The following is a 13,587-nucleotide window of genomic DNA, read 5'->3' as shown; positions in this document are numbered from 1 at the left end:
CGCCGCTCACCATAGAGATGCTGCCTGTTGACGAGCTACGCACCGCCGCCGTAGACAAGGGTCAGAGCACCGGAAGCGCAGGGTGGGGCGGCCACTGCGCGTGACGCCATCGCTTAGCGACGGGGTGTCTGTGAAGCAGACGGGAGGGGAGGGGATTGGCGGAGAAGGGGGCGTGGCCACGGAGCCGCTGGCGTCGGCGCCGGACGCGGGAAGCGTAAGTAGCGCTGCTGTTGCTGGTTCTGTTGAGGGAAAGCCGCGTTCCTCAACATCCTCCTTGCTCTCCTTCGCCTGTAATATATGTGCCCCTTTTCCCCACAAGAGAAGGAGATTCGGTCCTTAACGCTATCAGTTAGGATATTTATCGCGCGCCGTCAGGAACAGGTAAGGTAGCAATGGAGACGCCCGTCCTCGCCCACCTGCCGCTCTTCCTTCGCCAATGGAGGGAGTAGGGTCCCCCCCAAAAAAACCTTAGATCCAGCAGGCAGATGTAATGGGTGACAAGAAAGGGGAAAAAATGAGTGGAGAAAAAGAAAAAGAAAGGACATGGGATACAGAGATGAAGTGGAAGTGTAGGTGTAGGTAAAAAAGGTAAAGGTAAAGAATCCTTGGACAGTTAAGTCCAGTCAAAGGCGACTACGGGGTTGCGGCACTCTCTCGCTTTCAGGCCAAGGGAGCCAGCGGTTATCCACAGACAGCTTTCTGGGCCATGTGGCCAGCATGACTAAACGGCTTCTAGTGCAGCAGGACACCGTGATGGAAGCCAGAGCTCATGAATGCCATTTACCTTCCCACCACAGTGGTACCTAATTTCTCTACTCGTGCTGGTATCCTTTCAAACTGCAGAAGCCGGGACAGAGCAACAGGAGCTCATTCCATTGTGTGGATTCGAACTGCCGTCCTTCCGATCAGCAGGTGTAGGGGAACGCTTCGAGTCAGGGTGTAGAAAGAGAAGAGGTACCTTCTTAAAACAGAAGGATTTGACCAAGGGAGAAAGTGTCCCTGCTCATGAGCAGACAGCCTTTCCTTCATGACCCCTTCCTTGTCTGGGTGTACTCAAGAAGCTAATGTCATGTGCCTTTACCTCAGCCAGAGTCTTGATGTTGCTCTGTTGGTTCATTGAACAGGAAGATGGTAGGCAGAGACTTGACTCGGGTTAGTGAGGCACAGGTGCTGATCTGGGTTATGTGACTTTTCTGGTAAGTTTATTACCGTGCATATGTGTGCTCAAAACAATGCACCTTGCAAAGGGCACAGCACCTCCTTATGTCTTTTGTTAGAAGGATGGCTTTCTATGTGGTAGCACCTGATTCAGGGCTGGAATGAGTGAAAGGCAAGGCTGTGGGCAAAGTGCTTGTCATGTAGGCATTCCACAGGCACTCCTGTCACAATTACCGGTAAATTCATTGGCCATTGGTGCTACTGACACTAATGCTTTAAGGAAACTGGCCAGCACAGATGTCAAGTGGATTTAAAAATCACAAGTTGCATGCGGAACACTTGCACATGTGTTCACTTTACTCATGTCCATTTGGACTGTCATGTTTTGGAACTTCACATTCATAGCACATGCATATACACATGACACAAACAGCCGCTGCCACATATGAGGACTGCTCATGTTATGACAACAGCAAAAACAGCTTGGTAGGCCTGTAAAAGTCTGCTAAAGTAGCAGCATTACTTGTTTAGAAGAAGATGGAAGGCTGTGCTTTGCAGCACCCTGGCTCATGTTCCTTGGTACTCTGAGAGGGATGTGAGATAACATCCTATCAAAATATGCCCAACCTCCTAGTTGTCCACTGTAATGGAGTCTCAAGCAGCCTGAGTTGAATCTGATACATTTGTTCTGCAGACCTCTTCATTGCCTAGCTAGCCACTCAGCCTTCTCTTGGAGCAATAACTAAAGGAAGAGGAGGAGGAAGTGGCGGCGGCAGCAGCAGCAGCAGCAGCAGCAGCTAGATCCTGCCTTGGAGGCAACTCATCTCCCTCAACTGAAGACTGTTGGGGGAGTAAAGGAGGCAGTAGTCAGATCCTGCAACAGTAGCATACCTGGGAGGAGAGCACCTGCTTCTTGCCTTCGGCAATTCAAATGTCAATGACCAGGCTTGGTTTTTTAGCCAATACTGGTAGAAATTTTATAGTCCATTAGGATTCATCTATTTGACAACTTATTTTAGTGACCATTATGTCTGATTACTGTGTCATTTTGGATTCTTTGGAGCATATCTGCACTCAAAATTTGAAACAGGTTCTGGCAGATGTAACAAATAGTTTCAAGCAAATTAACAATATGAAATGCTGCCAGGCAACAGTTTAGGAAGGGCCAAAAGTGACTGGTCTTTCAGAAGAACTGATGGAATGGCCACACTTCCCTTCTCTCCAAAGCACATACTGTACATAGGCTTTGCATTCAGGCAAATGAAAAGGATGGCAGTAGAGGGATGGAGTGACTTGTCCCATCTAGCATAGAACCAGGTGGACTGCCAGAGAAGGGATGCCCTTTCCTCCTGGCCCAGCTTAAAAATGCAGTGGGTTGCTACAGGAGGGATGGAAATTTCTGTACTTCCTTTGCAGGCCCTCTGTTGGTAGGCTTGTTTACAAGAATGGGTTAGATTATCTAGAGGAAAGATCAGAAATTGCAAAAACTGGTCTTTTATTAATTGCAAAAACAGTCTTAACCACCATGTCCTATATTGTTTGTCTCGCAGAAAAAAGTGTGCCATGATGTCTGACTTCCTGAATATTTGCTCTGTAATTGTGTCTAGGGAAACATTCTTCATTTGTGTTGCATGAAGATTCTGTTTTCCAACCATGAAGGCAGCATGTTATTACAATGGAAAATTGCTTCCTAAGAGGCATTGGTGCATGGTTGCAAACCACAGATTCTTGACATTTTGAAGAATTTGAAAACTGTTTGGAAACCAGATCTGACACACTGGAAATTGTTATTGCTATTAATAAATTTGAAACTATTCCAGTAGCTGTAACTAATACAACTTAAAGGTCTCTTTGAATTTTCCCGTTGTGTAATTATTTTATAATTCATTCCTGATAATGGCTCTTTATGTTTCTATTGTGACTAGATCCGCAAAGAACAATTTAATTCTTTTACTGCTTGTGCTAAACAGATGAAGGACCACAGCAACAAAAGATACTGTACTGTAGTAGTTTGTGGATATTTTGTTCAGAAAAGACTGCCTTCTGGTGTCTGATCTGGGAATTGCTCTTTTAATTACAGCTTAAATATGCATTATTTTTATTATCTTAATCTGATACATTTCAGCTAAATTGATGGTTAATTACTCATGCAAAATAAATGGAAGGAGAAATAAAATGGAGTCAAAAATGCTGATTATTTTGATTTGTATTCCAAGGAGTTCAGAATTAGGGCATCTATGATGCTTTCTCACTTTATCCCCACAAGCTTGTGGGATGGGGATGAGTTTTATACTGAGTAGGGATTTGAACCTAGCTGCCCTGGTCCAAGTCCTAACTGTCCCCTATTCTACATAGGCTTCTGAAAAGGAAAAATGCAATTATACAATTCTTTCAAAGTTGGTTTTTTGAATATATTTTGCACAGATTTTGTTCCCACTAGCCCAGATAGCTAAATATGTCTTGTTTCATTTTCTGTACAGTGTTCAGGCTAGATATTCCTGCAGCCTCATCCCATTGCATGTTTATACTGAAGTTAAGTTCAACTTACTCTTCTGTAAGTGTCTGTAGGTTTGCAGCCCTACTGTATAACTGGACCAAGAGTGGCTAACTTGGGGCCTTCCAGAGCTGCTGGTATATGAACTGCCGTCAGTCCCAGCCAGTGTGACTGGTGGTCAGGGGTGATGAGAGTACAGCAACATATGGAGGGCCAAAGGTTAGCCTCAACTAGACCGTGCATAGTCTGAAATATATTCTTATTAATCTGATATATCATTATTATTGCATTTATTATTGCATTATTGCATTGCCCTTCATCAAGAGACCACAGGGTGGTGTGCAACATAAAATGCAACTTATCCCTAGACTTTTCCCATACAAAATTTTATTATTTTTATTTTTTTTAAATAATTTTTATTGAATTTTTTTACAAACAAGACAAACAAACAAAACATACAATGTAAAATCTGTCCCCTCAATTACCCTCCACCCGCGAGGCCACTTCTGCCACCAGTAGAACCCGCGGCCGTTGAGAATCGAAGGGGTCCAATATAAGGCTGGGTTTGACCTCCCCCCTCCCCCCTCATCCCCTCCCTGCCACTGAAAGGACAGGGATGGAGGGGCTCTGGGGATTGGTTTTCCCTCAGCTGCTCCTTTAACACAAGCCTTAAACAATACCATACAAAATTTTAAAGGTGAGGATTGTGGTCCTAAATGCTGTAGTGCCCTTTTTAGTATGTTAGGTTTCTCTTTTCCTCTTCCAGCAGCCACTCAGTAGCCTGTATGCAATTCCTTGTTGCCTGTGGCGACCACCTGAGTGGTTAAATAAAAAGATATATACTGTACAAGTAAAGTAAAGAGGTTTCATCTGTTGTGCTAGCATCAAGTGCAGGCATTTTTAATTAGTTGAGTACATATATGCTATTTGCATGTGCCAAAGAGGCTGTCTACATTGCCACCCAAAGTCGCTGTGTTTGTGGCAGACTCTCAAAATATTGTTCTTCCTTCTCCTTTGTCTTGAACCTGGATTATTTCTTTAAACATATTTGTAACTTCTCCTTTTCTTAGTGAAAAATGACCACTGCTAACAAGACACCACCCGGTGCAGATCCAAAGCAACTGGAAAGGACTGGAACTGTTCGAGAAATTGGATCACAAGCTGTTTGGTCACTTTCCTCTTGTAAACCAGGTAAGTGCAAAGTGTGCACATACAAACTATTAATATCTGCTGAATTTCTCAAGTACTACTTAGTGTGATTTTCTGTGTCAATTTAAATTAACTAATGTGTATCTGCCTTTCTACCGTACGTTATATGGCCTTTTGATCTAAGAAAAAAAAAAGAGGAATTTGGAACTGTACCAATTGTCCAATATTGCTAGTGGAGTTTTCTAGATAACTATGGTGACAGTACTCTATTATTAGTTTGTTCCCATGTTCAGAACCATAACAGGGCCTCCCAGATCCTAGGATATATGATATTACAGTGGAACCTTGGTTTTCAAACGTCTCGGAAGTCGGAAGTGCCATGTGGCTTCCATATTGAGTTTTCCTGTAAGTAAATGCTCCCGGAAGTAACTGCTTTGGTTTTCGAACATTTTGGAAGTCAAACAGTCTTCTGGAACGGATTACGTTAAAAAAAACGAGATTCCACTGTACTATGATGTTTTTGACATCTCCATCATAGGAGTGCAGTGGTGAAACCCATATGTACTTTTTCACACTAGGATTTGGTGTGGATCAGTTACGAGATGATAATCTAGAAACATACTGGCAGTCTGACGGATCACAGCCTCATTTGGTGAACATCCAATTCAGGTAATGAATATTATATATATTGGATTTTATTGCAGTCGTTATTATTACTTTCATTGGAAGAAGGCAAAAGATAGAGGCTGCAGAAGGAGTGTGTTATTTTGTTTTATTTATCATAGCTAATCCCCAAACATGATTTGTAGTAAAATGGTCAGAAGTTATAACTTTTGAAACTAGGTCTACTGTAGCTTGGCTACATAATATTATAGTTAGTGGATATTTGGCTTGTTAAAATCCGCTGCTGCCTAAAGGTCAAACATAATGATTGAGGAAATCTGAACTTGTTTCAGGGCTAATAGTTCTGAATTAGTTTCTATAAGATCAGATTCCAATGGATTCCCTTTCTCAGTGGCTTTAGTTATTATCATATTGCTACAAGTTTGTCTTGACTTTGAACTCCATCCACCTTTGCATGAGACAAGACACACTTCATTGTTCATACGCTTACCTGGAAAGAAAAATAGTTGAGAGGTGCAAGTTAACCATAATAGCCCTCCCTTCCCCATCCTCAGATTATATGCATATACAGTAATTAGGCATTTGACTATTTTTACTGTAATTGTTTGCATGGTTTTAAAATTTCTGTCAATGTTTACTGGTTTTTTAAAATGATTCCCCCCCCATGTTGTTAGCCTTTTTTTAAAAAAAATAATCTTTAAGCTGACTTGAGTCCCTGTCAGGGAAAAAACCATGGGGTTTAAATAAAAATAAATATAAAAAATTATACAAGGAGAGTTAAGCTTTCTAAGGGGCTGAACATCAGGATAACCAAGGGAGCCAATGATCCCTTAACTGCAGAGCTGTCTGCATACTTCCATGTCTGCTGTGTGCCTAACGCAAAGTGTTCTGAATGACCTTGAAGGTCTTGGAGCACATTGGAAACATGCCATTCCATACACTGGTTCTGATAACCTTGCAGCACAATTGTGACCGTGTCTACACAGAAGAAAGTCATTTTAAATTCAGTGGGGCTTACTCTTCCAGTGAGGAAGACCCTTTGGGTGCTTCCTCCTGTCTGCATAGCCATATTGAAGGCATAGTAGAACTGGCCTTTGAATGATTATCTTTACAAGTATATTATAAAATAATAGACATTGTTCTTGATATGAAACAATTCATTTCTGTCAGCTGTCTTTTGTGTTAGGGATTTTCACCCACCATTCAAGCATGTTCCCAAAGTGGCTTGTAATGTTTCAGAATAAAATAATTAAGATAGACAATGATAAGTGTTGAACTTTCCATACTAAGTAAATATATACTGTACTGTATAGGACTGTCTGAGCCCCTAAGTCCCACATTGATCAGTGAGATCCTCTGAAGGAGTGCTATTATTTCCCCCCCTTTTTGCAGAGGGTGAAATGGCCTCTACTATAGTGTTGCCAGACTGATGCTATGGAACACCCTTCCACCAGAGATTTGGTAGGCAGCTCTTGAAGACCTTTCTATGCCAGTGAGCCTTTGCAGCTTTTTCATTAGCCAGTCACTAACAATGATCTGTATTTTTAACAGTGTTTTATGCTTAGTTGTTCAACACTGTCCTGATTACTTTTGAAATAGCAGTATAGAAATATGTTCATGAGTAAATAAATAGCACATGGACATATATTGGGTAATTCTTAACAGGACTTCGGTTTTGCCATTTTTAATTATTATTATTTTTACTTACAGGAGGAAAACAACAGTGAAAACGCTGTGTATTTATGCAGATTATAAATCAGATGAAAGCTACACTCCAAGTAAGATCTCTGTCAGGGTAGGAAATAACTTCCACAATCTTCAGGAAATCCGGGTAGGTGTGCTTTACTCCTTAAAACATTTTGTCAGACCAGTTACTTTCAGTCAGAGAATACATTGTCTGTGGTGCTTGATTATTTTTTTTACGTGACATTCAGTAAAAGCTTTCCAGAAACAAGGTAAAACAAGTTGAAACAATGTAAAAAGGCTACATATCAAATAAAACTAAGCAGTGTACAAAACAGAATTTAAAAGTTAAAGAATTAGAATCTAGCAAAAAAAAGATACATTATTTAGAGGTATTTATAAGCCACTGCTATCTCTATCTGAGGGAGGTTCTATCATTGAGAAGACCCACTTGAGGAGACAGTGGGGCAACCTCTCATTTTGTATTTCATTTAAAGTTACCGTAACACAAATTGCTAGAGTAAAAAGAAATAGCATTAACTAGGGTTTAGAGAAGGCTTCACCAACCTGGTGCCTTCTAGATGGGATCTACAAATCCCATCAGCCCCAGCCAGCACTGATGGTACCAGTTTTACCAAGTTTGGTTTAGGACACATCAATGTGTGGGAATGTGCCTGCCTTTCCATCTTATGCAAATTCATCCCCCCACTCCACCTGCATTACAGCATTGTGTATAATTATCCCCAAAGTCGAATAATGTAAGGTAGGTCAGCTTTCCCCAACCTTGTGCCCTCCGGCTACAACTTCCAACTTCCATGTCTCATCTAAAGAAGCATCACAGTTGCATCCTGGGAGTTTTAATTTAATCTCTGGATCAAGAAAGGAAACAAAACATTTTTTAAAGTAGAACTTGCTGCTTTAAATGAACATTCAGAAAGTTCACCCATTGCTGGTGTGTGTGTGTGTGTGTGTGTGTGTGTGTGTGAGAGAGAGAGAGAGAGAGAGAGAGATTGCTTCTGCTGTCTGCAAAAAGATTACATATTCAGGAGGCAGGTAGGTAGCCGTGTTGGTCTGCTGCAGTTGAAACAAAATAAAAAAATTCCTTCCAGTAGCACCTTAGAGACCAATTAAGTTTGTTATTGGTATGAGCTTTCATGTGCATGCACATTTCTTCAGATACTTCTTCAGTTATATTCAGGAGGCATTACTATCCTTCTGAATGTATTTGCCCTCAGTGACAAATATAATAATAATAATTTATTATTTGTACCAAACTTCCCTGAACACGGCTGCCTTCAGATGTTTTCTAAATGTCAGGTAGTTATTTATCTCTTTGACATCTGATGGGAGGGCATTCCACAAAGGCACTGGTTGGTTCTGTAGTGTTAGGCCATCCTGTTTTAAGAAGTGATTCCTGGTCGGCTGGGAGCAGCCACTTGCTTGATCCAGAAAGAATTGCCCTCACTCTGAATAGCTTTGCTTGCATTTAATGATACAGTCATGTAGTGAAATCTGTTGTGCTAGGTGGGATTGTGATGTCATCCTGTTCGCTGTGTGATGTGATCCCATATTGGCTAGGATAGCTCCTGTTACAAATACAAGGAGAAAAAAACAGTAATTGGAATCGTGGGGGGTGGGGTAATACGGAAAGGGCAGCATATAAGGGAAATAGCAGAGAACAGGATTGGGCAGAGAACACTCACAATTACAGTGGTGTTTTCTTTTTCCGGGGAGGCAGAGGTTTCTGTCCCACCTCCAAAAGCATTACTTCCAACATGAAATTAAAAATCCTCCTTATCTGTACTTCCTTTTTTACATTTAATGTCCACTAGATGTCATTGTTGGCTTTAAATTTTAGCTATTGGAGTCATGCTCCACCACCCTCTCTACTCGTAGTAAACGATTATACTTCTATAATGATATGTAGTTCTACGTGTATCCTTGGTAATTTGCAGGGGCTCGGGGAGAAACTTGAAAGCTTCTGCTCTTCAGGCCACCCTTGATGTGTGTGCGAGAGAGTTTTGAAAATATGCTTTAGTGGACAATTTTAGGTTTTCATAGACACAAATTATAAACCAGGGTGCCTTTCTCAACTGTTGCCAAGCTATTCTGGAGTACTATTCCCCCCGCTCCCCCAACCTCCAAATGTTTGTTTCCTTTTTGTAGTTTAATAGTCGTTATGGGGAAATTACTACATTATTCAACACCCCCAAACAGTAAACATACCACAAGTCATGATTACTTTCCTTATTGCTCCTTATGGCCTGTGATTTAACAAGAAATTAATAAGACTATGTGTCTTTAGTCTGTTAAGCACTAACACGTCTGAAATCCTGATAATTCTGTAAATTGTTACTGTCGCTGCTTTGTTGCGTGGTTCCCAAGTTTCTTGTTGGCATCTGTCTGTCGTGGGAGACAATGGAGGAGTGCGTCTTTGGGGTGAAGTCCATCTGTTGGGAGAGTTACAGTGCCTGCTGTGGCTGTAGAGACTGATACAGGAGAGACATGTTTCATTGCAGCTGGGGCAGATGAAGGCATCCGGTTGTGCTGCTGCAGATGCACCGTGGCGTTTCTTCTCTCTGCTCCTCCCAGTGGTCGTGCCACCTCTAGTCATGGCTGTGGATACACAACCTGACTGTCTGCACTACCCCATGATTTATACGAACACTACCCCATAGCACTACCCCATGATTTATACGAACACATGTCAGCAGGCCTTTGGCTCACATACTCTTCTCTCTCCTTTGTTCATCTAGTGTAGCCATGATGAAGAGAGATGAGGTTTTAAGTTCAGTATTGTCTGAACGCAGGCAAACGCTAGTTGATCTGAACAAAATTAAGTTGTAACAAGCCAGCTTCATAAGTTATGGCTTGTAGTTAACTGGTTTCAACTAACCATGGTTAAAATTAACCACATTTTTTCTGAATTCAGATGACTTACTGATCCGTGGTCAACCTATAAGGTAAAGGTAAAGGGACCCCTGACCATTAGGTCCAGTCGTGACCGACTCTGGGGTTGCGCGCTCATCTCACATTATTGGCCGAGGGAGCCGGCGTACAGCTTCCAGGTCATGTGGCCAGCATGACAAAGCCGCTTCTGGCGAACCAGAGCAGCACACGGAAATGCCGTTTACCTTCCCGCTGTAGCGGTTCCTATTTATCTACTTGCATTTTGATGTGCTTTCAAACTGCTAGGTTGGCAGGAGCTTGGACCGAGCAACGGGAGCTCACCCCGCCACAGGGATTCGAACCGCTGACCTTCTGATCAGCAAGCCCTAGGCTCAGTGGTTTAACCCACAGAGCCACCTGGGTCCCACGGTCAACCTATAAGAGGATGCTAAAGTTTCTGAACTTGCACCTGCTAGTTTGTGAGCCCAAGACTTGTTGCATCGTGTTCTCAGTAGGCAAAACCTGAATCAACCCAATGTAATTTTGAGTTATTTTGAGCAACGTCAGTTCTTTGTACAGTTATTCTCTTGTTTTGAGGCTGATTAATTGGGTGGAAAATCCAACTAAATAATTTTTAATATTTTTCCATGGATGCTTGCCCAGCTCATGGTGTATAATGAAAATCCCATGATGTCCTGTATTTCCTCTCTGTTTACAACTGTTATAAAACAATGCCTTCTTGCTGTTAGCTGAGATTTTGTACCCAATATGAAGTGTGTATTTACCTTTCCTGGAGTAGCTACTCTAATCTGGAAAACATTTAAACTTGGGAACCAAAATATGTATATTATTGTCCTTTGAATAGTTTCAATCTCTGGAAACTGCATTTGAACTATATCTTTTCAACTTTTTGAGATCGTATCCTGTGAATCTGTCAGCATTTGGGAAGAAATAGTAATTTGGCATATGGGCCAGCTTCACTATAAATTATTTTTTTCAACCTGCCATTCTGTAGTAGCATTAGCACTGGAAACTTTTATCAGTGTGCTTAGAGGGATTGTTAATCCTGGGTCTAGCAACATGTCTATTTTTGTCAGGTTTTTCTCTGTAAAAATATTGTGATCTGTAAAATGTACCTTAATGAATGCATGAGTACTGTTCATAGTGGGACCTTGTGGTGAAGAGCAGGTAAAAATCTAAGAAATAGCGACTATAGTATTAGCTGGGGTTCTGGAACTAAATAAGAGAGATTCCCCATGCAATATCACCAGCTGGTTTTTAAAACTCCCCGTGCAGTTCAAAACAGTTGGTTGTGTGGGAAAGCTGCAAGAAACCCAATAAAAAAGCCTCATTAGTATATGAAACTACGTAGTTATCTGGCTGATGGGATCTTGGCCATACAATTTGGTAAAAACAAACATTGCGAAGGCTAGGTCCAAAAAAAGTTTTAAAAAAACAAATAAGGAAGAAGAAGAAAAACACCTCCTTATCCTTCCTATTAGCAAAACATTTTACCATTGTGGCAAATGGCATTTAGAAGGTTCTGAACATGACAAATATCTCCAGTAAAGGCAAGTGGCTTATCAGCATAGCCTTTGTACATTGCACCATGATATATGACCAGCAAGATGCTTTCTGAGCCCATCCAAATGTACTACCCTCCCTTTTTTTAGGGAAACAACCTACAGTGTGGCAGCATTAATATGTGAACATGAAGTCATGATTTAGCGCTACTGTAGTTGGACAAGCCTCCACAAACATGAGCAAAGCCTTGGGCTCTTCCTGTATGGCCAGGAGGAGGACTTGAGCTGAGTTTCATTTTCACTTTTAAGCAGTAGTGGGCAGTGGGGTGGGGTGCATCACTCACTTGGTTTCTAGTTGGTCATGTTACAGGGAGGTAAAGGGTGGGTAGAGAAACTGGCACAATGGAAACACACTGGCAGTAGAACTGGATTAGCTCTGCTGTTGCGTTTACCCCTTGCCACCCCTCTGCCTCCTAGGAAGCAGCAGCAGCGCAACCAGGCAGAGGTCAGGGGAGCAGCAGTGCCACGCCATGCCATACACTATTAAGAAACTCTGGCATAGTGTTATGTCTGAAACAAAAATCTAGGCTTAATCTAGGTTTAAAGCGAAGTTTTCAAACAAGTCAGTTTCAAACCACCAGTTATGAAGCTTAATTAATGGTTGCTCAATTAACCATTGTTTTAAACCAGGATCCCTGGTTCATATGTATCGCTAATCTGAGATATGTTGAAAGCAAAACTAAACTCTGCTGAAGTTCTCATCTTGCTGCATAGCAAGAGGGGAGGATGGAGCATATAAACCCAGGGCTTTACTTAGGTTTGTGGAGGCCTTGCCCAAGTCGCGCTAAACCATAGTTTGGTGTTGCCTGTGAACTGGGCCTGTGTGTAAACTTTGGATAGACCCAACAATTCAGGCTGAAAGACCTATCATAAATGCATTGTATGGACTGGGTTAAAGCAAACAACCATACGGCAGGCTGGACTATAGCCCATTTATTCTGCCTCTGTCTCCATATATCGTACCATATCCTTGGTGCATAGAAGTTGGATTCTTTATAAGACATGCCAATTTATTTTTAAAGTCATGAAGTGTTGGGATTCAGTGGGGCTTCTTCCAGTTTTATTTACTTATACTGTATAGATTTATAGCCCAGACCATACTAAGGACTCACACAGCTGACATTGGTTTAGTAGTCTGTATATGTTAGGTATATGAGGGCATATACCTAAAAGAGCCCACAAAAGCAAATTGATCACTTAATTGGGCGGGGTGGGTTACTCTGCCCCTCCTGAGTGATATGCTCTCTTGTGAGATCAGAGGATCCAGAACACAAAGATATTTCTCATATTTGCACCGTTCAGCATCTTTCTATTTTCTTAGATAAGTACTGATGTTTCATCAGTGACTGGGAGGCAACTCCACATTTTCTTCTTCTGATCCCCTGGTCTGCTGAGTCATGGCCCTTGCCTTCTCCCAGTACATTATTCCAAATAACTGAGCTATGCCTTTAAAACTGGATCAGTTAGTATATGGTAGTGTTAAAGGACAAGAGGAGCTTTCTGGAGCAGGCCATAGCCCCTCTGTTTTCGCAGTGGTCTATCAGCATGGGAAGTCCAAAAGCAGGACCTGATTGCACAAGCAGGTGGCTGGATATTTATTTATTTGAGGTATTTATATCCTGTTGATCTGAAGATATCTAGGCGGGTTACAATAATTCAATAGACTCACAATAAAACATCACTGAAGCTAAGAAAACAGATCTCAGTTAACCATCAGTAACATCAAAAAAATAGAAATAGCACCATGGTATGCTTTCCTCAGCCTTGGAAGATGTGATAGCCAGAAGGACATGTTGCTACCCTATTTATCACCCTGGAATATTTGCTGCTTCATAAGCAGATGATCAGCTTCTCTAAACTAAATGGCGGCTGTTAGTCAATGATCATACACTGAGGACTTTTCCATGTGTATAGACTACAGTTTTTATTACATTAGAATTTGTGAATAACTTTAATGCTGCCTGTTTGTTGATGACAAGTGTCTGTCTGGACACTTGATTCTTCCAC

The 13,587-nt window shown here is 41.6% G+C and overlaps 1 protein-coding gene across 4 annotated transcripts in view; it reads left to right on the top strand.

Annotated features, from left to right (window-relative positions):
* The first annotated feature begins 169 nt into the window (after positions 1 to 169).
* Positions 170 to 13,587, top strand: part of ANAPC10 (anaphase promoting complex subunit 10) — a 66,807-nt gene continuing 53,389 nt past the window's right edge. For 2 of the 4 annotated variants that reach the window (XM_060278634.1, XM_035112466.2), the window contains exons 1-4: positions 170 to 214; positions 4,723 to 4,843; positions 5,380 to 5,470; positions 7,136 to 7,256. In XM_060278634.1, coding sequence (XP_060134617.1) covers positions 4,729 to 4,843; positions 5,380 to 5,470; positions 7,136 to 7,256 — 327 coding nt within the window. In that variant the 5' untranslated portion in view covers positions 170 to 214; positions 4,723 to 4,728. The other 2 variants (XM_035112468.2, XM_060278633.1) reach the window with 2 other exon arrangements.

Source organism: Zootoca vivipara, chromosome 9 (genome assembly GCF_963506605.1).
Source record: "Zootoca vivipara chromosome 9, rZooViv1.1, whole genome shotgun sequence".
Lineage (NCBI taxonomy): Eukaryota > Metazoa > Chordata > Lepidosauria > Squamata > Lacertidae > Zootoca > Zootoca vivipara.
The sequence above is the reverse complement of the archived record's forward strand: the minus strand, read 5'-3'. Positions and strand labels throughout refer to the sequence as shown.